At 40.6% G+C, this 26,772-nt stretch overlaps 1 protein-coding gene across 1 annotated transcript; it reads left to right on the plus strand.

Moving 5' to 3' along the window:
- Positions 1-18,203: 18,203 nt before the first annotated feature.
- On the plus strand, positions 18,204-23,518 carry PNRC1 (proline rich nuclear receptor coactivator 1). The gene is made up of 2 exons (XM_043962964.1): positions 18,204-18,973; positions 22,582-23,518. Exons 1-2 carry the CDS (start codon positions 18,422-18,424, stop codon positions 23,023-23,025), a joined length of 996 nt encoding a protein of 331 aa, XP_043818899.1. The 5' UTR covers positions 18,204-18,421; the 3' UTR covers positions 23,026-23,518.
- The last annotated feature ends 3,254 nt before the right edge of the window (positions 23,519-26,772 follow it).

Consider the following 26,772-nt stretch of genomic DNA (forward strand, 5'->3'; position numbering starts at 1 on the left):
TATTATTATCCCTATTTTACAAATGAGGAAACTGAGGCAGCCTTGGTTAAATGGCTTTCTCAGAGTCACACAGCAAGTAGGCACCTAACTCCAGATTTAAACTCAGGCCTTCCTGACAACAGGTCTACCACTCCATACACTGCACCACCTCGATGTTTCCTAATTGACATCTCTCCTTTCATCCTCTCTGTTCTCCGTTCCATCCACAGCACAGCTGACAAAATACTTTTCCTGAAACATAGGCCTGACCACATCATTCTCCTGCTCAAGAATCTTCAGTGCCTGCTGGAATCCCAGTCTCTAATTAACAAACAAACTGTTCTTTATTTTGTCTCAGAAACTCTTCTCCAAGGCACTTCATGCCCATTTACGGTCTGGCCCCAGTCAACCAATTCAGACTTATTTCACATTACTCCTCCTCATAAAATCTATGCTTCATTCGAACTAATCCATGTGCTGCTCACATAACAGTCCATTTCCTACATCCATTCCTTTGCCCATCCTGCTTAGAACGCAGGTCCTCCTCACCTTCATCTCTCTTTGCTTTCATGGTTCAGTTTAGGTGCCACATTCTGCAGAAGGCATTTCCTGATTTCCCCTCCTCTTGGATTTAGCGCTTTCCCCTTCCTAAAAAGAATGTAACTTGATTTACGGAAAAGGATCTTTCCCCCCCTTTTCTCTCTGTCTCTCTCTCTCTTTTTTTTTTTTTGGGTGAGGCAATTGGGGTTAAGTGACTTGCCCAGGGTCACACAGCTAGTAAGTGTCAAGTGTCTGAGGTCAGATTTGAACTCAGGTCCTCCTGAATCCAGGACCGGTGCTCTATCTACTGCACCACCTAGCTACCCCTCTCTGTCTCTTTAGGGTCTACCACAACATTTTTTACATAGGAGGTGTTCAATAAATTCTTAGTTAATGAAATTGAATTGAATAATGCAAAGAATGAATGATTATTATCATTCAGTATAATAAATTAAATATCTAATAATAAGAAACAATGCTAAGTACATTAAAGATGGGTGAACTGCTAAATGAGATGGGGAAGGAATCATTATTGGGGGAATCAAGAAAGCTGTATAGAGGAGGTGAGATTTAAAGGGTGGATAGATTTTCAGACCTTTCAAAAAGAGTGCAAGTATCGGTTAAGAACAGAAAGACTTGGCCTCAGACACTTAATTACTAGCTGTGTGACCCTAGGCAAGTCACTTAACCCCAATTGCCTCACCAAAAAAGAAGAAGAAGAAGAAGAAGAAGAAGAGAAAGACAATAAGGAAATAAAGGGGAATCTAGGCATAGGAAACTATTTAAAAAAGGCCTCCGAGTCAGAAAATTGAAGGATGTGCATGTGGGATGTCTATGTGGGATGTGTACTGGGACTATGAGTTTGGCAGCAGCATAGAGTACCTGGAAGAGAATAATATGAGATAAAGCTGTAGGGTTGTGACAGATCCAAGACCAGAACCTCCCCCTTCCCTCACACCTTCCCAATTACTTTCATCTCCTCCTCCTCCCAAACAAAAAATCAAAACAACATCCTACATGGAGACCTTGGGACTGTTGCTTACTGAGAAGTGTATGATAATCTCCTCTTCCCTGGCTAGCACACCCTCTCCCCCTCCTCTCTGAACCTCTGTGATTCACAGTTAAAGGCAGCCTAGGCAAAAATTCCTTCTCCAAAGCCTAACAACTCCATGTTCCTTTATCCACATCCACCTCAGCCCTACCCTTCCTGTGCCTTTGTCTGGTGTGCTACCTTTCCTTTCCATTGTGTCTCCAAAAACTCCACTCTACCATTGGCAAACTGCCCTTCAGTTAAACCTCTTCCTCTCATTCCCCTTCCATCTGCCTGCATTCATGAAAATGGCTCCCCCAAAAGACCCTGCCTCCTTGGCAACCCTCTCCAGTACAAGATTCACCTTCTCTCTAGCCCATGACACACTGGGCTAAAAAGAGCAGGACTGCAACTTGTCTCTCACGGCTGGTTCCAGACCTACCACCATAACTCAGCCAGCCACCATTCTTCCTCTGAGGTTCACTCCATCCAGATTTATCACTGTACCCAGATCACAGTAGAATTATCTACCAGATTTTTGCTCATGTCATCCTTTTTTTCCTTTTTTAAGGAGTTCAATACTGGTTCATAGTCTTCCTCTCCAGTCTAGCCCCTGCCTTATCTTCAAGGACTTCAATATGGATGTTGAAATCTCTAACACCTCAGCCTCCCAATCAGTTGACCTCCTAAACTCTGATGATGCAACCTCACCCCACCTCTGCCATGCGCACATGCCACACCACCCTTGACGGCATTAATATTCACAAGTAACCTATATCCATAATCCAGGACTCTAACCCTAACTCCCTGACATTATCCCTTATCCTTTACCCTTCTTCCTTACCTCAGATCTCTTGATCCCTCCTTTTCTCCTGATCCATCAACCTCCTAGTTTTACTTCCCTCCTTTTACATTTTTACCTTTTAGTTAATTATTTCAATAATACACCCCGATCTTCATATTCTTCTTCCTTCTCCAATCTCTAACCCTGCTCCACTATCTGCTACTCCTGTATCACAGAAATACTGGAAAAATTCACAAAACCATTTTCATTTGGTCCAGTACAAGTTCATGCTACCTAACCTCAAACAGATCCTCATCGCTGCTCAGCAATCCTTGATCTAATCCCTGACACACTTCTCACAGAAGCTGTTGCAAACTTCCTCCTTTCTCCTCAAACTCCCAATTCCATCATTGTCCCACTCTATCTCACCAGATTACCTGGATTCCAAGAAAATAGAGGATACTAAACATGAGTTCACTTAATTCTTTCCCTCTCCTGAAAGTTGGCCTCTTCTCTGCAATTTATAATCTTAGATGTCATCTAGTCCTTAGCATCTTAAACTGTGGGTCTTGACCCCAAGTGGAGTCATGTAACTGAATGTGGGGGTCATGAAAAATTTGGCAATAGTAAAAGGTTATGTTTAAGGGGCAGCTAGATGGCGCAGTGGTTAAAGCACCAGCCCTGGATTCAGGAGTACCTGAGTTCAAATCTGGCCTCAGACACTTGACACTTACTAGCTGTGTCACCCTGGGCAAGTCACTTAACCCCTATTGCCTGCAAAAAAAAAAATAGTAAAAAAAAAAAAAAGGTTATGTTTACCTATTTTACATACCTCTATACCTGGGGTCATGTAAAAATTTCCCAGGCAAAAAGGGGTTGTGAATGGAAAGAATTTAAGAAGCCCTGATCTAGTTCAGTGGTTTCAAACTCATATTGACTTAGAAAAACCACAAATTAACATTATCTATGTTGTATTATATTTTTATTTTCCCCTCCAAACCTCCAACTTTCTATAGGCGCAGAAGATGAGATGGCCCTCTTTATTGCCAAAGTACCACTTGTGTCTCTGAATCCAGTGTACTACAATGGAAACTGTGGTGTGTATGATTTACTATCAGAAGTTGTTAAAGCTATATTTGGATTCAGAAGTCTTGGGCCCAAATCTTGGCTCTTCTACTTCCTACATGTGTGACTTTGCATAAATCAGTTCACCCTTCTGGATCTTGGTTTCCTGATGTATAAAATTAGGGGTTTGGACTAGTCAGAGGCCCTTGGCCTGGAATCCATGAACTATATAAAGACGAATCTTTATATTTATATCAATATAACTATATTTAAATATAATTGGTTTCCTTAATAATTCTATTTATTTTATTTCTGAGGGGGGCCCATAGTCTTCACCAGATTGCCAAAGGGGTCCAAGATGCAAAAAAAGAACCTCTAAGTTTATAATTCTTTGAACTCCCCTGTTTTCACTGACTTTTCTCATCAATCCTTCCCTCTGTTTTTCAGTAAGCCTCTACTGGATCCTTGACTTTGCACTACAAATATGTTTAGGTCCCACTATTAAAAAACAAAAACCAAAACCTCTTGTCTTGAGCTACTACCCCTCGAGTTATCACCCTATTTCTTTCTTCCTCTCACTGTTGAATTTCCAGAAACAATAGTCTTCATTCCTTTCCTCTACTTCACTATGTCTTGAACTTCTAAAATCTGGCTTCAGCTCCTATTGCTGAATTGAATGAAACTGCTCTCTCTCCAAGGTTTCCACCACCTGGGATTTGTGCAATGAGTGTGTGTGTGTGTGTGTGTGTGTGTGTGTGTGTGTGTATGTGTGTGTGTGTATGTGTGTGTGTGTGTTTTCCAATTCTCATCCTATTTAACATTTCTGTAGCACTACTGACCTTTCTCTTTTCTAGTATTGAAGAACTGATTAAGCACTCCAAATTTTCTTATTGGACTAAGTTATTCTATATTATTTACAACAATAAAGCAGGAAGCATTTCAAATACAAACACATAGACTTAGTTTAGTAATAGAAAGAAGTTTCTCTCCAAAACTACACAGGGCTAAATAGTTTTATGCTCTTTTAAGAAAGAACAACAAAACAAAACAAAATGAAAGTATTTGTTAAGATAAATGAAGGCATACAAAGTTTAGAGACTAAACAGAGTATACAAAGTTGACTTAAGAGGGCATAGTTGGGGCAGCTAGGTGGTGCAGTGGATAGAGCACCGGCCCTGGACTCCGGAGGACCTGAGTTCAAATCTGACCTCAGACACTTGACACTTACTAGCTGTGTGACCCTGGGCAAGTAACTTAACCCCAATTGCCTCACCAAAAAAAAAAAAAAAAGAGGGCATAGTGACTGAACCATGACTGAAACATTCTAGGAACAAGTAACATTTGAATAGGTCAATTCATTATTGCAAGTTGAACAAGTGATTTCCCATCGTTCTGCCTATGGAAGCAAATTTTCCCAAGGGGAAAACAATTTCACATGGTTTGTCAGGATCGAAATATCTAGTCTAACCATGTGCCTTTGCAGTAATGTCAAGCTCCCTAGAAATACAACCAAATAAGAGAGGCCTAGAATCCTGATCTTACAATAATCTCTCCTCTCTTGACTTCCACAACACTTCTTTCTCTTCCATCTGTCTGACCACTTTTCAAACTCCTTAACTGGTTCATTTTCCTTCTCTTTTTAAAGTCTGGGTGCTATTAACAGGCCACTTATAAGAATTCCTAGGAAAGACATACTAAAGCCATGGCAGTGATCCTGTATGTCATATCTAAATATTGAACTTGTCCCATTCAGATGTAAGTGGAAAGAATTGTTGAAGCAGCCCTATGAAGGCAGTGGATTTTTCTGAATACCTTATAATTTTCCCTCATTTAAGGGATAGCCCCTCAAGCTAATTGACCAGAGGTTGTATTATTATATTCCTTCATTAGTATGAGGATGTATTACATGAATTGATCATTATGGAAGTAAACTTTACCCAGGATTAAAACTGTTCGGCAGTGTGGATAGAGCACCGGCCCTGGAGTCAGGAGGACCTGGAGTCAGGAGTTCAAATGCGGCCTCAGACACTTAACACTTACTAGCGGTGTGACCTTAGGCAAGTCACTTAACCCCAATTGCCTCACTAAAAAAAACAAAAACAACAAAAAACAACTGTTTGGCAGCCAAGAGAGCTCAAGTGATTTTAGGATACATTGAGAGGCATAGCAGTCAAGTTAAGGAGGTCATAATACTGTAGTCTGATCAGATCACTTCTGGAGTACTGTTCTTAGTTCTGGGGCTACATTTGAAAAAGGATATTAATGAGCAAAAGGTTTACAGAGGAGAGGAACCAGGACCATAAGGGGCTTTAAGTCCATTTTCAAATGAGAATCCAATAAAAGAACTTTCTGTTCAGTGGTGTCTGACTCTTTATGACCCCATTTGGGTTTGGTTTTTTTTGGCAAAGATTATAGAGTAGTTTGCCATTTCATCCTCCAGCTCATTTTACAGGTGAGGAAATTGAGGCAAACAGGGTTAAGATAATTTGCCTAAGGTCACACAGATAGTAAGTATCACAGGCTGGATTTGAACTCATATAAAGATAAACCTTCCTGATGCCAAGCCCTCTGTTCTATCCACTATGTCATCTAGATATCCTTAAAAGAACTAATGATAAACTTAGTTTAATCAAGGGGAAAAAACAAACAAAACAAAAACAAAAATAAAGACCATTCGGATGGACCTGATTGCTTTGTTCAAGTCCTGAAGTGCTATCATATGGAAGAAGTTCCAGGCTGTACTCTGTCTGGACTTTCCCACCATGCCCCAGAAGCTCACTCTAGCCCTGAAATACACATCTTGGAAGCACCCTCTTCCCCTGCAGCTCCTCCTGATTTGATGGTTCCTTCCACAACCTCCACATAAGAAGGGCACCTAGGCCAGACATCTTTTAATTTCTCACCAATGTGGCACTCTAGATTTCTTCATCCACTGCCCTTTTCAACACACACACACACAGAGTTTTCAGCTTACTATTATTATTATTATTATTATTATTATTTTGGTGAGGCAATTGGGGTTAAGTGATCAGCTTACTTTTATGTATAATACTCCCTCATTAGAGAGCAGCTATGTAGTGCAGTGCATAGAGCTCTGGGCCTGGAGCCAGAAAGACCTGAGTTCAAATCAAGCCTCAGACACTAGCTATGTGCCCCTGGACAAGTGATTTAACGCTATTTGCCTCAGTTTCCTGAACTGTAAAATGAGCTGGAAAAGGAAATGGCAAACCATTTCAGTACCTTTGTCAAGAAAATCCCAAATGGGTCATGAAGAGTTGGACATGACTGAACAACAACAACCCCCATTAGAATGTAAGCTCCTTGAGGGCAAGAATTATCTTTCTTTTGCTTGCATTTTTATTTCCAACTTAGCTCCATGCCTGGCACATGGTAAACACTTAATAAATACTTGTTGACTAACTGACCAACTGCTTGCCTAACAGGCCCTAGAAGACAAGCTTAGTAACAACTGGAAGTTGCAAAAAGGCAGATTTAGGCTTGAGGTACGGAAAAACTTCATAAGAATAAGAACCGTCAGGGGCAGCTAGGTGGCGCAGTGGATAAAGCACTGCCCTGGATTCAGGAGAACCTGAGTTCAAATCCGACCTCAGACACTTGACATTTACTAGCTGTGTGACTCTAGGCAAGTCATTTAACCCTCATCGCCCTGCAGGGGAAAAAAAGAACGAGAACTATCTAAAAATGAAATGCAATACCTCAAGATAGAATGGGCTGATGATCATTTGAACTCAGGCATCTGAAAAGGTATGCATCAATCTTCATGGTGATGTGATTTCTGGTGATCTGCTTACCCTGGAGGGGGCATGATGTTGTAGAGTTGAAATAAAGCTAATGGGAAATGGAGTAGGACAAAGCAGGAGAGCTTTGGAAGTTACGTGTTGTTTGGTTTTTTCCCCCATATAAATATTTTATTATTTTTCCAGTTACATGTAGAAAGAGTTTTCAACATTTGTTTTTATAAGATTTCTTGTTTCAAATTTTTCTCCCTCCCTCGCCTCCTTCCCCCCTTCCCCAAGACAGCAAGTAATCTGGTATAGGTTATATATGTACAATCACATTAAACATATTTCTGCATTAGTCATGTAATGAGAGAAGAATCAGAGCAAAAAGGAAAAACCTCAAAAAAGAAAAACACATATGTTGTTTTTATCATCTACTTAAAAAGAAAGCTAACTATATAGAATAGAGATTCAGTTTCATACACAAACTTCTTTTTCTGTTTTCCTGTATGTATGGAGGTGTTCGTTTCAATTGGTGTTTTTTAAATTCAGAATTTAAAATTTAAATTCAGAATTTAAAAAGCAATTAAATCAGCTGTACTATTACCATACTCCTCTCTCCCACCTTTGTGCATTTGCAGTTTGTCACTCATGCCTGTGACACATACTAGACACATCAACATCTGTTGAAATCCTTTCCTTCCTTCAAGATCCAACTCATTTGTTACATGAAGCTTTCCCTAATCCTTACAGATCAAAGTGATTTTTGCCTCTTCAAATTTTTTTAAAGCACTTTGCCTTGATTTCTTCTTTGTCCTTGTCAGGCTACCTTGTTTCACATTATTTTGTGTATTTCTTTTCCCTTCTAATTAAAGTGTAATTTCTTTTTCATCTTTCTATCCTGATTGCCTACTACAGTGACTTCCACGTTTAAGGGACTAAATAACTGTCAATATTAATTGAATTGATGTATATTATAGCTATTCTAGAGGTAGAATTAAAAGCATTTAGTAACTGATTAGATGTTTGGGATGATGGAGAAGAAAGTGTCCAAGAAGACTCAGAATTGTTAAAGGCTGGGTGACTTAGAAAAGCGTTATGCCATGAACAGAAATGAGGAACTTATGAAGAGGGTCAGGTTTTGAGGAAGAAATGGAAGACCAGGTAAAAATATTATTTGCATGTAAATTGCTTCCCCATTGTGAAACCACATCATACCAACAGGAACAACAACCCATGCAAGTTCCAGGCAGCACAGGGAAAATGATGAGGCCATTTCTTGAAAAAACAAATGAGTTAAAGGTAAACATGAGAAAAGATAGTTCCCAAGAAGGTTTAGCAAGCATCTGCTGTACATAACCTACATGTCTCATTGGTCAAGGCCATCTCAGATGTATGTCCAAAAGGGAACTCTTACTTTTTCAGAAACCTATGTCTTCTAGTCCCTCAGGTAGACAACCTCATAGCCACCCTCAACTCCTCACTCCCTCAATCTCTCTACCCAGTTGCCAAACCCTCTTGATTCCTGATTCTGCCTCTACTAAGTCTCTCAGGGATGTCCCTTCGTCTCCATTCACAATGGTCTCCCTAGTTCAGATTCTCATTAGCCCGCTCTGCCATTTAAAGCCCTTCAAATTCCTACTACCTCCTATCTTTCTAGCCTGTTATTACATTACTCTCCACACACATTCCATGTTCCATCTAGTCAAACTGGCTTACTTGTTCTCCATTTGTGACATTGTATACACTGCCTCCCTGGGGATTTCCAGTCAGTCCTTCAAGACCAAAATGTTCTCCTTTTTCACTTTTGCTTCTTGGAGTCCCAGCTCTCTTTAAGGCATAGCTCAATTGCTACTTCCCATACAAAGCTCTTCCTGACCTCTGTCCTACCCACAACGTCCAGTTAGTATTTTCTTCTTCATGAAATTACTTAGTATTTGCTTCATCATTTTTCATCTGTTTTCTAGGTGGAAAAATTTGGTTGCCTGGAGCATCAGTATTGTAAGTCTGTTTCACAATGGTATGATTGCATGGTTTCTCTTGTTTTTCCAGTCACCAATGGAGTGAAGCAGGGTTATGTTCTTTCTTCCATGCTGAAGCATGATGCTTTCAGCAATGTTGTCAGACACCTTTGACAAGGACAAAAAAAGCATCAAGGTCAGCTACCACACTAACAGTAAATTATTTAAATTGAAAAAGCTACAAGCCAAGACTAAAGTGGAGGGAGAGCTGTGTGTGACTTTATTCAAAGATGATTGTGCACTCAGTGCAGCCTCTGAAGCTGAGATGCAACTGAGTATGGATCAATTCTCTGCTGCTTGTGCTCATTTTGGCCCTACACCAAGAAAATAGAGGTTCTCCACCAGCTAGCACCACATCATCACTATATAGAACCATCAATTACAGCAAATGGAGAAATTTTGAATGCTGTGGATAAGTTTATTTACCTTGGCAGTATGCTTTCCAGGGATGTATACATAGATGATGAGGCTAATGCTCACATTGCCCAAGCTCACTCAGTGTTGGGGATACTCCAAAGGAAAGGGTGGAAGAGAAGAAGTATTAGGCTGCCTACTAAAGTGAAGATCTACAGAGCCTGACCTCATTGTTGTATGCTTGTGAACCCTGGACAGTCTACTAGCACAATGCCAGGAAACTGAATCGCTTCCATTTAAATTGTCTTAGGAAGATTCTGAAGATCACCTGGCAAGTTACCTGATACTGAGGTCCTTTCTCAAACTGAACTGCCAAGCATTCAAACTCTACTGCAGAAAGCACAACTCGAATGGATTGACCATGTTGTTTGAATGTTAAACATATGTTTGCCGAAAAGACTATTTTATGGAGAACTCAAACAAGGCAAGTGCTCACAAAGAGATCTGAAGAAGCAATCCAACATGACTGAAATTCACTCCCTTCTTACTTCTGCCCCATAGAGTTGATGTCTTAGTCCAGGCTAAGACAAGTTCTGCATGAAGCCTTTCTTGATCTCCCCCAACTATGAGTTCCTTCTCTTCCAAACTACCTTGCTTTTAACTATTTTTTTAAATTTGCATTTGTTTACTTTATGTTTATATTGTATACATATACATACACAAATACACAATATATATGTATGTGTGTATGGATTTTTTGTCTCCCTAATTAAAATATAAGCCTCTTGTGAGTATGACTTGTTTCATTCTTTATACTTTTATCCCCATTGCTTTGCAGACTGCCTACCACCTAAAAGGCACTTAATATGTTCTTGTTGATTGATGGATTGATTATGAAGCCAAACTACAATAATTTTAGTAGAGATGGTAGAAGAGGAAGAGAGAGAAATTAGAATCCAAGAATCTAATGCTTTTGTTGAAGGATGAAAAGATCAGTAGTGCCCCGGTCAAGCAGATGTTTTTCTAGGAAATTTTTCACATGGCAGGAGTTTAATAAAGATGTTGACTTCTCTTGAATTGAAGATTTAACCAACAATAGATGAACAGGATGTTACTGGTGACAGCTGGAAAACATGTTCAGTTAACAGAACATAAAGTCATAGAACATTAAAGCTGAAAAGGGACTTTAGAGTTCATATAGTACAGTGTGGGCCAGAGTTACAAAGAGGTTTCAATATTTAATAATTCCTTTATTTTTTGTTGTAAATTTACAATACCATAGCATTATGTACAATATATATATATGTACACATATATAGGAAATTGATTTACATTATGTTTGAAAAATCAGATCTCTAAAATGGTGAAAAGTAAAGAAAAAATAATTTTCAAAAAGTTATTAAAACATCATGACTTTTGGCTCGCCCTGTACAAATCCTTCATTTTATGGTTGCAACAGAGATTTGAAATTATTTGTCCAAAGTCCTAGATCTGCTTAGTGGAAGAGCCAGAATAAGAAGGTAGCTCTCTAGATGGAACATCTACTATACCACACTGTCTCTGAATTAGTGACTAACACTGGTTTGTTGTTTTTTTTTTTTTTTTTTTTTTTGCAGGGCAATGAGAGTTATGTGACTTGCCCAGGGTCACACAGCTAGTATCTAACACTTTCTAATAGTATTGAGTACATGTGCTTCTAGCACTGTCAGGGATAGAAGGTGGTAGGATGTGTTGAGCAGGGGACCTACAGGAGACAAAGAGCGAGTAGGAAACTCCCTCTTGTCTGGCCCTCGTGTTTGTGTAGTTGGCGACCTATATTCCCAAGTCTTCCCTTCCAGTGTGATTTTCTCTCTAGTCACTCTCCTCAGCTCCATTCTCTAATGGCTTTCCTCAAACCAAAGAGAAAAGAATAGAGACCAAATTCTAGGTCTTCCCCCACAGGGACTACCCTAGGGCGAGTTGAGTCTATGTTCCTTTTAGTATAGGTTTCCTTGGTTTTTTCTCTGCTTTGAGGAAGTCTTAAGACTTGAATCAACAGAATCTCTATTCAGTGTAACTCCTAGACCCTAAGCTAGGAATGTGTCCAGAAGTTATGAAAATTTCCCTCTCTCCCTGAGGTACACTGCCACTTTCTAGTGGCATTTAACTCTCAAGGGTGCACACACAAATTAGTATTGTAATAACCACCATGAAGTCTTATGGAAACTGTTGTCTTTTTAATTTTTTTATTTGATTTTTTATTCAGTACTTAACAAACACCAAAAAAGAGCATTTCTATGTACAAAGTAGAACACAGAGGACTGTAGATGAAACCATGAATCTCTTTTCTATACTGCTTGCTTTTTAAAAAAAGTATACAATAAACTCAACACATTACTCTCCAAACTGCCCTGACTGATGGCATTTTCTTCTGAACTTCATTTGCTCCTCTGAATAATTTTTCTTTTTTTTTTTTTTTTAGTGAGGCAATTGGGGTTAAGTGACTTGCCCAGGGTCACACAGCTAGTAAGTGTTAAGTGTCTGAGGCTGGATTTGAACTCAGGTACTCCTGAATCCAGGGCCGGTGCTCTATCCACTGAGCCACCTAGCTGCCCCCCTGAATAATTTTTAAAGTGTTTCAATGTCTCTCTTTTTTCTTTTACTTTGGGTATTATCATCCCTATATCCCTACTTCCCCAACCCTCTCTCCAAATAAAAATAGAATCTGATACAATCAAGATGTGGAAGGAGATACACATTTTTTGGACACGACCATGGTGTGGATTTGTTTTTAACCTGATTATGTTCATTTACTATAAGGGTCCCTTTTGTCTGTTTTTAACACACACACACACACACACACACACACACACACACACATTTCTCCCTCATTTCTCTATCTTGATCACCACAACCTCCCCATGGCCAAACCTCCCCTCCCATTACATCAAAAAGTGGCAAGGAAACTCAAGGGCAGATGCTGTCATAGTTGTCTTTGAGTTGCACCAAAGTGGCATATCCCACTTGGGGGAAGCAGTGGGATCTATGATCTCAAAAGGATTTAACTCATTTTGAATTTGTGTGAGATTTATAATAGATAAATACTGTCAATATTTCTCTAGAGGAGTTTGGAAGCAAGTTAGATCATGACAGAATAATAATGTATGTTCTCTCTCTCATTCCTCCTTCCCTTCCTCCCCACCTTTCTCTCCCAACCCCCAACCTTTCTTTCACTGCTCACATCCCACCTGCCCCCATGAAATATGGTTGTAAATATCTGATGGCTGGATCTTCATGCCTGAATGAAGTTACATTTATCTGAAGCACTTCATTTACCTCATCCCAAGATGGTGGAAGATGGTACAAAAGGAATGTGCATTAGGCTCCAGACCTGGGTTGTAGACAGGTTTTAGTGATGAGACTTAAGGTTACGGTTGTAGATGGTCTCAAAAGGGCTGGAATTGTTCTACCTCTACATGAAACAATAGGTTCTAGGTTGAAGAAGCTGTCCCATTAAACTGTAATGGAATGTACTAAATTTGATCATTGACAACGCTATGCTAAGGTTTAGTAAAAAATCCAGCAATTCAGTTAAAGAAGAAGAATCCAGCTTTCCAGACCAGAATCCAGCTTCCTCCTGATGACATCTTACCACTCCAAGAAGACAAGAGAACTGAGAAAAGACTTACAAAGACTTAATTATTTTTTTTACTGTTTCATCAAGGAACACCTGTTCCTAGAAGAAACAAAGCGGGGGGGGGGGGGGGGGGGGGGGGGGGGAATGTGATGAAATAATGGGATTTAGCAGATACTCAAAGACCCACCTGGAGATTAATCAAGACTGATTAAATCAAGTGAGAGTAATTGACTGAGGATTAAGCCTACTTCAAGTTAATTGGATTGTAATCACACCTGGCTATCCCTTAAGAAGGTATAATTCTCAGAAACTAGACTATGAACTCAACTTGAGAACACCTTCAAAGACAATGGATTTGGATGACGCCAACCAATCACCTTGAAGCAGGGTGTAAGGACCGCCTCTGTTCCAGATGTATAAAAAAGCTTCCACAAACAGCTTGCTAAGGGTGTTCCTGATTAAAGCAGGCTCGTGGAGGAGGACTTCAGGAAGAACCCAACCAGGCTGGAACTCTAGGCTAGACTGGAGCTGAAGCTTCTGATTTAAGGTGACCACAATTTAGATTTTAAACATCACAAAACCCCTAAGATGGTAGAGGGCTTTAGCAACAATAGGATGTAGCCTTTCTCCCTTGAGGGGACTGAATTTTGGAGATCAGTTCCCAAATGCAGTGGCCTTTTTTCAGTTCTTGACCTTTCTGCAGTATTTGACACTATGGACTGCCTTCTCTCATTTTCTATTTGGTTTTTATGGTGCTGCTTTCTATTTTATTCTGTATTTATGGCTGATCCTCATCAATGTTCTGCCCCTTTAACTGTGGCTGTAGCTTTCCTTTCACTCTGCCTTGGGTCCTCTTTTCTTCTCTTCTCACCCTACACTTTTCTGATGATCCCATAAATTGCTTCCAATTCAATTACTGTCTCTAAGCAAATGATTCCCAGATCTATACATCCAGCTTCAGTATCAAATTGCCCACTACTTACTTGACGTTTGCAACCACTTGTACCACAGGCATCTCAAATTCAACATATCCAAAACATCTCCTTCCCCCAAACCCACTTTTCTTTCTAACTCCCCTATTTCTCTAAAGTTACACGGTCACCCTGGTTCAAATCCTCAGGGTCACCCTTGATTCTTTTGTCTCCCACACTGCCCATATCCAATCCATTTCTGCAACTTATCTATTAACTTCACAACATCTGTTACATTCATTCTTTTCTACTCAGCTACTAGGATAACTCAGGCTGCCCTAGTAGTAGACTCCTAATTGATCTCCCTTCTCTTCCCTTTCCAGATGGATTCAACCTCCACATGGTCACTGACTTTCCCAAAGCACATAGCTAATCTTGCCACTACCTCAGTGTCTCCCTATTGTCTCTAGGATAAGATACAAACTCCTTTGACAATGAAAGTCTTTTGCATCTGACTGCAGCCCACCTCTCCAGACTTATGGTACATTCCTTTTGTAGGATAACCTTCGTCTCCATGTACTTTGTATATATTTTGTATTCATACATATATGTATTCTGAGTAGGGGCTCGTAGGTATGTTTCTCCTGCTGGAAAGTAAGCTTCTTGAGGGAAGCAAATCTTTTTTTCTTTGTGTTCCTGGTGCCTAGCATTGTATAGTAAGATGCCCAATACATGCTTAATTTCTACATGTGAAGTAACTGCCTACTTTGTTTTGCTTCATTTGAATTCTCTCAACCTCAGTTTCCACTTTCTTTACCTTAGTCAGAGTGGTTGTGGAAAGCAAATGAGATATCAGTGAATGTGTTTTGTAAATTTGAAAATAAGGGTTACATAGGTTTGCTTTTGAGATTTGAAATAAGACCTGTGCATTTGTCAGTGTATGGAACTCCTTAAGAAAATTCCTTTCAGAGCAGGGCTTTTTAACTTTTTTTTTTATCATAAACCCATATGGCATTATGATGAAGTCTATAGACCCCCATTCAGAATAACGTTTAAATGCATAAAATAAAAATCATGGGATTAAAAGGAAACCAAATATATTAAAATAAAGGTATAAGGGAAGGTTGGAATTGCATACATTACAGTGCTTGTGGAATTGCTTTGGAGCATTTACAAGGATGAGTCATATTTGGCTTTTGATTAGTGACCAATATCTCAATATCTCAAATCAAACTTGGCCAAAAATTGCACCATTACTGGCTCACTTTGAGCTCTCCTAATCAGGTGGTTGTGTCTGTTCTCTTTCAGTTTAAAATCCAAACTCTTCTCTTCTTCCTTTGTAAGTCCCCCCCCCCCCCCTAGCATGAATGGTACCAGGGAATGCTGGTTTGGTCACAATGTAAATGTTTTTCTAATTGAAAGTTGATATCATACATATGCCCTGACTCCTTGGCTAGGTTGATTGTAAGATCCTTTACAGCAGCAGGAACATAAAATTCATCATGTGTTTGCTTTTGATCATTTTACAGTAGATAATTTAAAATATGGTTCTATCCCTGTCATGCTTGGTTGGGGTCTTTTGCTTGGGGTCAATCAACCAGCAAACAAAAGAGATTGTCAGACTACCACTGGAAAGCTAGGGTGGGGTCCTTTGGAGAAGGATACCCCACTTTCTATTCTTAGTACAGTTGGAAAGTCAACAGGGCCAGTGTGAGAGTGGAGTTCCAGAATCAGTGATGTTCCCTCCCCACCTCCCTTCCAGTAGAGGCTAATAAGGTGCCTATGAAGGACAGAGGAAAATCACTTCTTTTTTTTTTTTTTAACTTTTTTTTTTTAAGTGAGGCAATTGGGGTTAAGTGACTTGCCCAGGGTCACACAGCCAGTAAGTGTTAAGTGTCCGAGGCCTGATTTGAACTCAGGTACTCCTGACTCCAGGGCCGGTGCTCTATCCACTGCGCCACCTAGCTGCCCCGGAAAATCACTTCTTAAAGAAAAGTAAAGGGAGGGAAGCAGAGTAAAAAGAACATCGTTGGATTTCTGAGTCAGAGATCCTAGGTTCAAATACTGGCTCCACATTTCAAGCCATTTCCCCTCTGGTTCTCAATTTTATCATATGTAAATTAAGGGGTTGGATTAGATGGCCTCTAAGATCCTTTCCATTCATAACAAAATGTTAAATTGGTCATACATAGAAGTGCTTATTTTAGTAATAACTAGAACTATCTAGAAAATGGAGAAACCTTTCAATTCAATAAAAAGTTACAGCTGAGAAGGCCTGGAGGAGGTAAAAATCTGTAACTACAAAATGAAGTAGTACATCCAAAAAGGTGTTTACAAGGGTTTACTAAGTCCTTATATGGTAGTAGGGTGTGGGGGTGGAGAAGACAGGGTTCTAATGTCATCGAGAAAGCCAACAGTTTCAGTCTGATGGAAAGATCATATATAGGAGCATAGATTTAGAGCTTGGAAAGGATTTCAGAAATCAACTAGGCCAACTTTCTCATTTTTACAAATGAGGAAACAGTCCAGTAGAAGTTAAGTAACTTGCCCAAGATCATACAAGAATTAATCTCATAACTACTATCCCAAACTATCAATCAGTCAATCAACAAGCATTTCTTTAGCCCTACCATGTGTCTCAAATCTTTCGCTTAGCCTTTGGCATACAAAGTAAAAGGCGGCAGTCCTTTTCTTAAAAGAATTTACATTCTAATGTAGGAGATGTATAAGATGATTTGTTAAATCAGTACACACAATTAACAGGGAATAAAACACCATAAAGAGGAAGAAAGCTAAGGATTCTAAAAGCTTGGGAGAGCATTCGAGAAATGGGAAACTGCCAATGCAAAGGCAAAGAGATGGGAGAGTGTCCTGCGTAAGAGCTGAAAGTAGGCCTGTATGACTGGACCGTAGAGTGCTTGGAGGGGATTATTAGAATGTAAGACTGGAAAAAGGTCGGAAGGGGCCGATTTGTGAAGGCCTTTAAATACCAAACAAAGGGCTCAGTGTTTGATCCTGGAAGTAATACAGTCTCTGGAGTTTATTGAATAGCGGGGTGACACGGACAAACCTACACTTTTGTAAAATCACTGCGGCAGCTGTGTGGAGGATGGACGAGTGGGAAGAGAAAGGAAATTGGAAGGCTATTTGTAATAGTCTAGGCGAGGTACGAGGTGCGTAGAGGTCCTCTAGACTACAAAACCAGTGCTCTGAATCTCAGCCCTTTTCAAAGACATGGAGTTGAAATGTTCGTCCTTTCATTCAATTTGTCCCTTGAAGGCAGGACTGGTGCTTTGCTTTGATTTTGTATTCCTCACACAGAGCTGGGTTCAATAAAATGTCCCTGAACTTGAAGGGTGCACGGGGGTGTAAAAGCCTTTCTTTGGAAGTTACTTTGTCTAAAAATGAACTTGGTTTTAGCTAAGTTTCAGATCAACGATTCAGCTGTGAAGGGCAAAGAAAATCCCAGTTATCTTCTACTGGACGCTGGTAGAAAACCTTTTTAATTAAGGCGCTAACGTCATTCAAATTTCCCTAATTTTCCCTCTCCTTGCCAATGCTATGTTGAGCTCTTCTTACTCTAGGCAAAACTTCCCATCGCTACATTATTTCTTAAGCGGAGAAGCTATCATCAGGCTTATTGCAAAAGAACATCTTAGGAAGCACTTTGAGATCTCTGCAGGAAAACTGTTAGAACAAAGTCCTATTATTTGCTAGGTATATTCTGCCATAGGATTGCTACTTCCCCAAGGTCAGTGGTGGAGCCAGAACTAGTTTCAGGGTGTCCCCCGCCCCCACTTTCTTTTCCCTTGCCCCAAATCAAAACAAGCCTCGGGTCTCCACATACAAGGTAATTCAGCTTCTCTAAAGCAGGGGGACCAGGAAGGTTGGAAGCTGACGTGGAACTTCATTGTTCCGGGGAACTGAGACTGAGGGAGGTAGAGAGATAGAGTCTTTCAGAGGCGCCTGCGCAGTAAGTGCTCTTTGTGCTAGGGCTGCAGCAGGGCGGCTGTTGTTTGTGTCTCTTCCTGGACGGGCGGGGGAGTGGCAGGAGACAGGAGGAGGCCGGACGGGAGGGGGCGTGGCCCGAGTCGCTGCATTCGGTTTGGCCCTCTCGCTCCGAGAGGGGCGGGCGCAGGGCGGTGCTTCAGATAACAACACTCGGTGCTGAAGTAGGGGCTATTTGTTGCTGCGCCGCCGCCGCCGCCGCCCGGGAGGCTGCCCCTTTCCCAGCTATGCTCCGCGCTCTTCCCGCACTCTCGTAGCCAGCGCTAGAGCAGCAGTTGCCTCCCGTTATCCTGCGATCACTCTTTTCTATCTTTCTCTTCTACTTTTTTTCCTTTTTCCTCCGTTCCCTAACCGCTCTTCATCCGGCAGCTCCATGACGGTCGCCTCAGTCCCGCAGCGGGAGCCGCTTATCCTGGGCTGCCGCCTGGCTCCACTGGGTTTCGCCCCCCGGGCTTACTTTGGACACTTCCCCATGATGACCGCGGTCCCGCCGCCTCCTTTCCCTCGGCTGCCGGACCCGCGGGCACTGCCCCCCAACCTCCTCCTTCACTTTCTGGGTGACAGTCGCTGCCGGACCCCACAGCCGCCCACTCCGGCACCCCCGCCCCCGCCCCCGCCTCCGGCGCCCCCGGGAACCTGCAACCCCCGGGCAGCCCCCAAGAAGCGAAGAAAGAAGAAGGTCCGGCCCAGCCCGGCGGGACAGCTCCCCAGCCGCTACCACCAGTACCAGCAGCACCGGCCAAGTCTCGAGGGCGGGGGCAGCCCGAGTAGAGCCCAGGGGACCCCGGCCCCTGCGCCCGCCGCTGTCTCGACCCCCGGCCCTGCCCCAGGAGCCCGGGCCGAGGAGCCGGCCTCCGCTGCCACCCCGGGGAGTTCGTTGCCCCGCAGCGCTGCGGCCAGCCCCCCGCAGCTGACCAAAAAGGAAGTAAGTGGGGCGGTGTCAGGCCATCGGGATGGGGGATACTTAGATCCCCGGGGCTGCAGGTGGCCGGGCCAATTCCCTTCCCCCTCCCCCGACCTTGTGTAGTGAGGGGCCCGGGCTGGGGAGGGGGGTGGGAGTGGAAGGAGAATGGAGGGAGCGGAGGTGGGGGGGCGTCTGTCTGTTTACTCGGGAGGGAAGTTTCCGTGACGCCTGCTTTGGTTCTGGCCCTAAGGGGGAGGGGGGGGGTGTAAGGAAGGAGGGAGCAGGAGAGGCGCCTGCGTCCCTGATTGGTTCCTGAGAACTGGCCAATGAACGGAGCCGCTGCGCCCCAGCAACAGCCCCGATTTAGAAGTCTGGCGGCTGGCGTTGTTCCAGGGGCTTTCGGTGTTCGGGGCACGCGTAGGGAGGTGGAGGAAAGGGGGCCTGGGTGACTGGGGAAGGCGGAGGGAGAGGGAATTACATCAGCGCGCGGCGGACACGGGGAGGGGCGCGCACTACGTGCTGGGCGCTCGGCGGCTCATGAAGGAGGGGCGGGAACCACTCCGTTTCGGTTTCCAAACCCCCGGCTTTGGCGGCGGCGCGCGTACTGGTCGGAGCGGCGCGCACACGTCGGTTTCCTTCTCCCCCTTTCTCTGGATTTGGGGGGAGGGAGTTTCGTTTCTCTTGAGTTTTCTTTTTTTCCTCTATCCTTTTGCTTCTACCAGGTTAGGAGTCCCCACCTACTTTGCAGCTCTAGTCAGGTTTAATAGTGAGTGTGTATTCCGTTGTGAAACTGTTAACCTACTGAGATACTTAATTAGCATCATCCTCGGAATTATTTGGAAGGTGTCCTTTTAAGAGTAGCTAGTTGCAGGCAGTATTTTGTTAATTGTTTCGGCCGTCTCCCTCAGGCCATAAACTGATACTTTCCCTTGGGAATTCGTACCCTATGGATTAAGCAACTTTTTTTTTTGAGTCTTGCTTAGACAATTTGTAGAATAGTCCCTTAGCTAGATTTTTTTCTGGGGGGGGGTGTTTAAAGGTGATAATACGGAGGGGGGATTGTAGGAAGAGTGATCGGCTGACTGGATTTTTTCCCCCATAAACCTTGTTTTGTCCGGAAACAGGATAAAATTTGCCTGAGATTAATAATGCATTTAGTCCTAGATTTAGAGCTGGAAAGGACCTTAAAGGGTCACTTAGACCAAACCTCTCATTTGATCCATGACTTGTCCAAGGTCACATTTAGTGAGTAATAGCTCGAATTTGAACGCAGGTGCCTCTGACTGGAAATCCACTGCACCACAAACAGATTTCCCATAGTACGGGGTGTTAACCGTTCACTCAAGGTGGTTACTATCCTTATGCCAAATCGTTGTGTGTTCAAACGATAGCTTCTTACTTGAACTGAGGTAGGCGACAATAAAATTTAAGATTTGGACAGTTTTTACATGAAGGAGAAAACTTGATTTGATTTGGGCTTGAAATTTTAAACTTGAAACAAATGAATTTAAGTAGAACAAAGCACTGTCAAAGTTGATGGTCCCTAATTGGGAAAGACTAGATATGTTCTTCCTTTCCTTAAACTTTGTAAACCCCTTGAGGGGAGCAGCCTTGAGGTCTGCCTCTCTAATCCCTGGCACAGCACCTCCAGTTTAAGTGTTTAGTAATCCTGGACAGTATCTCCAAAGGAGGATAGTAAACTACTTAGAGCCTCAATTAAGAATTCCTTATAGTGGAAAGCTTACTAGAGGCCATTATATAGAATTGAAGTACATTGTAGAAAGGAGAAGAGAACTGGCTAAAAGATGGGTCAAAGTAAAAAAAAAAAAATCAAAGACATGACATGGGAAAACATATTCGCCACTATTTTAGAATTTATAGAGGTTTTTTCTGTAGTCATATTGATAAGTTTTTGTGTGTCTGTGAAAGAAAGGGATAAACAAACCTCTAGAAATGACCTTTTTGCCTATTGTAAAAAAAAATTGTATCCTTTACATCGTATTATTTTGTAGTGTGATTATTTGCGGTTATCTTCTATCAACTTGAATAGTTACAGGATTGCTTCTTTTCTTATCATGCCTTCAGGGGGGCAAATAAAGTTAAATAGTAGAGTGAATAATGGATTCCCAGTGAAAGTTTGAATTTGAGTTCTGTTATCTTGGAAAGGTACTTTAACCTCCCTGGGCCTCAGTTTCCTTATCTTTAATATGAGGTATTTAATTAACAAAACTCACAATTTGCCCTTCCTAACATTCCAAATGGTCAAGAAATGCCAGTGTCTATTTTTTTAAAAATACTATATCTGTATTGTGAAGTAAGCAGAACCAAGAGAACATTGTACACAGAGACAGCAATATTGTTTGATGAAGAACTGTGAATGACTTGATTATTCTCAACAATACAATGATCCAAGACAATCCCAAAGGACTATTGATGAAACATACTATCCATCTCCAAAGAAAGAACTGATATGGATGGAACAGACTGAAACATGTCATTTTTCACTTTTTAATTTTTTTCTTTTAATCAAGTTTTCTTGTACAAAATGACAAATATGGTAATGTTTTACATAATCATACATATTTAACCCATATCTGACTGCTGCCTCAGGGAGGGGGGATAAAAATTAGAAGCCAAAACTATAAATAAAAATGTTTATTATAAAAAACATTGCTATTATGTATGTTTAACATGATTGTAATGTAGAACATATCAGATTATGGCTGGCTTCTGGAGCGGGGAGGGAAGGCAAGGTGGGAGGAAAAATTCGGAATTCAAAATCTTACAAAAATGAATGTAGAAAACTATCTTTACATTTAATTGGAAAAATAAAATACCTACTTAGTATTTTTTTTTAATACTATCAAAGGGACTTCACCTAGTGCAGTCTCCCTTTTTACAATTGAGGAAATTGAGACCCATAAGAGATATGGGCAAATCATTCATGCTAGTGGCAAAGGCTGGGATTTGGACTTTAGGCTTTTCAACTCTAATGTACAATTCATGCAAATGAACTTTAATCTACCAATCAAAATACTTTGTTGCACTCATGTCTTCTCTCCTTCCTCCCTTTAAAATAAAGATTCAGGGCATCTAGGTGGCACAGTGCATAGAGCACTGGCCCTGGATTCAGGAGTACCTGAGTTCAATTCCAGCCTCAGACACTTGACACTTACTAGCTGTGTGACCTTGGGCAAGTCACTTAACCCTCATTGTCCAACCAAAAAAAAAAATAAAATAAAGGTTCAAATGGCCTCTTTTATTCTGACTTAAAGTCAAGAGTTCTTAACTTTTTTGTGTGTCATGGACCCCACTGGCAATCTGGTAAAGCTCTTTTCAGAATAAAATAAATGTATGGGATTAAAAAGGAAATCAATTTTATGAAATACAGTTGCCAGTGTAGTTTTTTTAAACAAACTCATTGAATCCCTAGGTTACAAACCACTGCTGAAATTGATAATACTAACCACTGCCAAACCAGGAGTAATAATAATAGGTGCTATACAGAATTAAAATATTTATAAAATGGAAAAAATTTTTAAAAACAAAGACATTAACATTATTTAAATGAAATGAGACTTTGTCTTAAGACTGGAATAAGATTCATTTTATGTTCTTTGTCTTTGTAGGTTTTTAAATCAAAGATGGGAAAGTCTGAGAAGATTATCATTCCCCCTGGCCAACTTGTTCACAGTATACATTTGTGTGAACAACCAAAGATTAACAGACAGAAAAGCAAATGTAACATACCACTAACCAAGATCAGCACTGCAAAAAGAAATGAAAATAACTTTTGGCAGAATTCTGTAGCATCGGAAATCATTCAGAAGCAGGAGAAAAAGCCTTTTAAAAATACTGAGAACATCAGAAACATGAATTTGAAGAAATCAGCTTTTCAAACTGAAGTGAGCCAAAAGGAAAATTATGCTGGGGCAAAGTTTAGTGATCCACCATCTCCTAGCGTCCTTCCAAAACCTCCAAGTCATTGGATGGGGAGCACTTTTGAAAATTCCAGCCAAAATAGGGAGCTGATGGCAGTACACTTGAAAACTCTCTTAAAAGTTCAAGCTTAGTCTCCAGATTCAAACTATGTACAAAAAATAGTTTTTCGAGGTTTCTGGATACTTAAAAAAAACAGTACAGAAATTGATATTTGCCTTGTGACCAGAAGTGCAAAAGACAGTTTTAAAAATGTCATTCAAACAAACTTGTATTTTATATTTTGTAAATACTGTATACCATGTAATATGTGTATATTGTTCATATCCTGAGAGGTACATTATAGTTTTGTTATGAAAGTATTTTGCACTGCCTTAAATGGTAGGTGTTTTGTATATATAAAATGGAAAAGTTTAATGTGTGCTAAGGCACATGAATGACTGATGCATTTGCACAAGGTATTCTGAGAACTTTTCAAGAAGAAACAGTTATCTCATTTCAAAGTGAAGATCTAAATGTGAACAGTTTACTAAATGCACTACTGAAATTTTAACTCTGTGGCACAATCGTTGTAAACATGGGGTTTATGTGTTGCTCTAAAATAGATTTTTGCTTTCTGATTGCAAATATTGGTAAAACTATTGTTTCCACTTTTGCCAAGGTTAACTGTGTTTGGTCAAGATCCAGTCATTTTAAAGCATTTCTAATTTGCTTTAATACCAGAAAAATTGGTTGTATTCAAATTTAAAAATAATAATTTGGCCTCCCCCTTTAAAAAAAAGTCTTGTGTCTCTGTGTTTGAATGCTTTCTGTCATTGAATGTGCGTGTCTGGGGATGGGGGAGGGGAGGGTGGATTATTTTCAAACTAGACTATTTAATTTTAGCTAGATCTTGGAGTTAGCCAGTCATAGATTGAACATTTAAATTACATGACCTTTTTCTGTCTATTCGCAAAAGCTTGGGAATCGGGGTAGGATGGAAAAGGGAACTGGATGGCTGGGGGAGGGGGTTAAGGGATAAGCAGTGGAGGAACTGATCTAGGAAACTGGGTATTTTCTTCAGGAAGTACTTCTGCTTAGAATCACATATCAGTCCAAAGAAGCTATAGCTTTCTGAGCAGTAGGACTTAGCCACCTGTAATTTATAACCACAGTCAACATGGTAAAGCTACAACAGACTTTATAGGTAGTTTCCTATGTACATATTGACATAACCAATTTATTTTTGGTCCTTAGCATTGGTTTTAAAGAGTACCACACTTAGTGATGAAGATGCAGTACATTTACACTTAATCTTGTATGAACTTAAGTTGAAAGTGATCTTTCTTGAAATCACAAATATACTGCAAGTATTTATACTTGACTTGCCCAAATGTATTTCTAAAAGGATGCCATTCTCAGAAAATACTGTTATTTTAAAAATATGTTGATGAATGCTAAGGAGGCATTCATTAGAACAGGTTCTGAAAAAGAAGGATAGCAATAGAAGATAAGGCTCAGTTTTTACCAAAAGTAGCTTGGTATGATCATAGCTTCTGCATAGTCATTCTGTAGCACTCTGTGTAGGTTCTTATTAGACATTCACAGGTACTGAACCTTTAAAACTAGAAATGTAGAAATCCTAAACCAGCTTGTGACAATGAACATTATATTCCTGCCCCCATTTAGAGATTGAGAAACTCATCCCAACCTTGTAGAATCAGGAACCTGGGCTTTTCCCAGGGCTTCTGATAAGGTTTCCAGTATGCCACAGCTATTTCTCCTGTTATACTCATGTGGAATGGTGGTCTTTAAAATCATAAAAGTCAAGTGCCCATTTTTTTAGTAGAACCCTCTTCTAATACATTTGCAGAAGAAAAATTTTAAAAGCTAATGTATAAATAGATAAACCTGGAAAGACTAATGAACATCAATGTATAGTGAAGTGAGCAGAGTGGGGAGGACATTGTGCGTAGTGACAACAATATTGTTCAATGAGCAAATGTGAATGACAACTACTCTCGGCAATGCAATGATCCAAGACAATCCCAAGGAACTAATGAGAAAGCTTACTATTCACCCCCATAGAAAGAACTGATAAAAAGAACACTTTCGGATTGTACATATATAACCTGGTTGCAATCTTGTGGAAGGGGGAGGAAAGGGACAGAGGGAGGAAGAAAAATTTGAAATTCTAAATCTTATGAAAAAGCTAAAGTATAGGGGCAGCTAGTGGCACAGTGGATAAAGCGCTGGCCCTGGATTCAGGAGGACCTGAGTTCAAACTGGCCTCAGAACTTGACACTAGCTGTGTGACCCTGGGCAAGTCACTTAACCCTCATTGTCCCCCCCCTCAAAAGCTAACGTATATAAAATTTAGGTACAATGCCTTGAAATCCATTATTTCTACTCTTTTCCTAGAACCATACAAATTAGGTTTTGTTTCACTTTATTGGGACTATGTATTTGTTTACATGTGTCTGCCAGGCTTAGGCTAATGATAAGGAGTTAATAGTGGGAATTGATACTTTTATCAGTATCTTATACTTGGGGCTGAAAGGTAGCCTTGATCACTAAACTCAAAATCTTACCTAGAAGACGAGTATGTCAATGTCTATGAACTTTTAAAAAGTACGTTTTTATTCTTAGGGTTACTTACCAAAGCATGTAATTCTACAGCCTGTTTTTTAAACAATACACTCTACCATTATAACATTTTTAGTCAATTAGAGCTGCTTTATTTTCCTTTAGAGCATAAAAATTGTCCAGTAATACTTTAGTCTGAATTAGGGTTGCATTCTACCTTCTATGCCAAATTTGGTTCATATGAAAATGTATCCAATAAGTGGAATTGATTTTAGTGTATAATGTATATATTTATGTTAACAACAATATAATTTTGTTGCCATGGCCCATATTAAGCCAATAAGGTACTTCCGGTATTCTTAGATAAGTAGATGAAAGCCAACTTATAGGACCATAGCTTGGGTGTTGGAAAGGACCTCAAAGATCATATAGTCCAACCTTGTGATTTTATATGTGAGGAAACTCAAAAAGGCAAGTGCCTTGCTCAAGGTCACACAGTTAAGTCACATTGCAGGAATTTGAATTTGGGGTCTGACCTCCAAACCATTTCTCTTTCTAGGACACTAAACCCTGTGCCACAACAATGTACCTTATTTATCTCCAATAAATTTTGGAAATGGAAATGAGGGGAAGGTATTAAAGACATACACATTATTTTGACTGGAGAGGCCAAAGGACCTCCAGTCCTTCAACTCAAGATCAAGGAAGATAAAGAAGGGAAAAGGTTTTGAATTTAAGCAAAAGAATTTAATTTTTATTACAGGCTTCATGTATACATTTCTTAATTTGCCCATTTTTTTAAGTGAGGCAATTGGGGTTAAGTGACTTGCCCAGGGTCACACAGCTAGTAAGTGTTAAGTGTCTGAGGCCGGATTTGAACTCAGGTACTCCTGACTCCAGGGCCGGTGCTCTATCCACTGCGCCACCTAGCTGCCCCCTTGCCCATTCATTATTAATAGGTTATGATATAAGAAAAGATTCTATTTGTGCAAGTGCATATATTTCAAACTTTTCCACACAAAGATAGCTTTTATTTGATTCTTCTAATGAGCTCACTTCACAAATATTGAAGCATTAGAGGGAATTGGAAAACCCAGGCCTCCATTCTTGGGTATGCCACATAATAGCTGTTTGAATTTAAACAATTCACTTAACCTCTTTGCCGTTCAGTTTCTTCATCTCATGGATGTGGATCCTGGATTAGACTAGTGATTTTCAGGTTTAAAATTCTGTAATTCTACATTGTTCAAAAGTTCAATATACCCAAAACACTGAGCTCAAAAAGTGTTCCCCTGGGGCAGCTAGGTGGTGCAGTG

Source organism: Dromiciops gliroides, chromosome 4, assembly GCF_019393635.1.
Source record: "Dromiciops gliroides isolate mDroGli1 chromosome 4, mDroGli1.pri, whole genome shotgun sequence".
NCBI classification, from domain to species: Eukaryota; Metazoa; Chordata; class Mammalia; order Microbiotheria; family Microbiotheriidae; genus Dromiciops; species Dromiciops gliroides.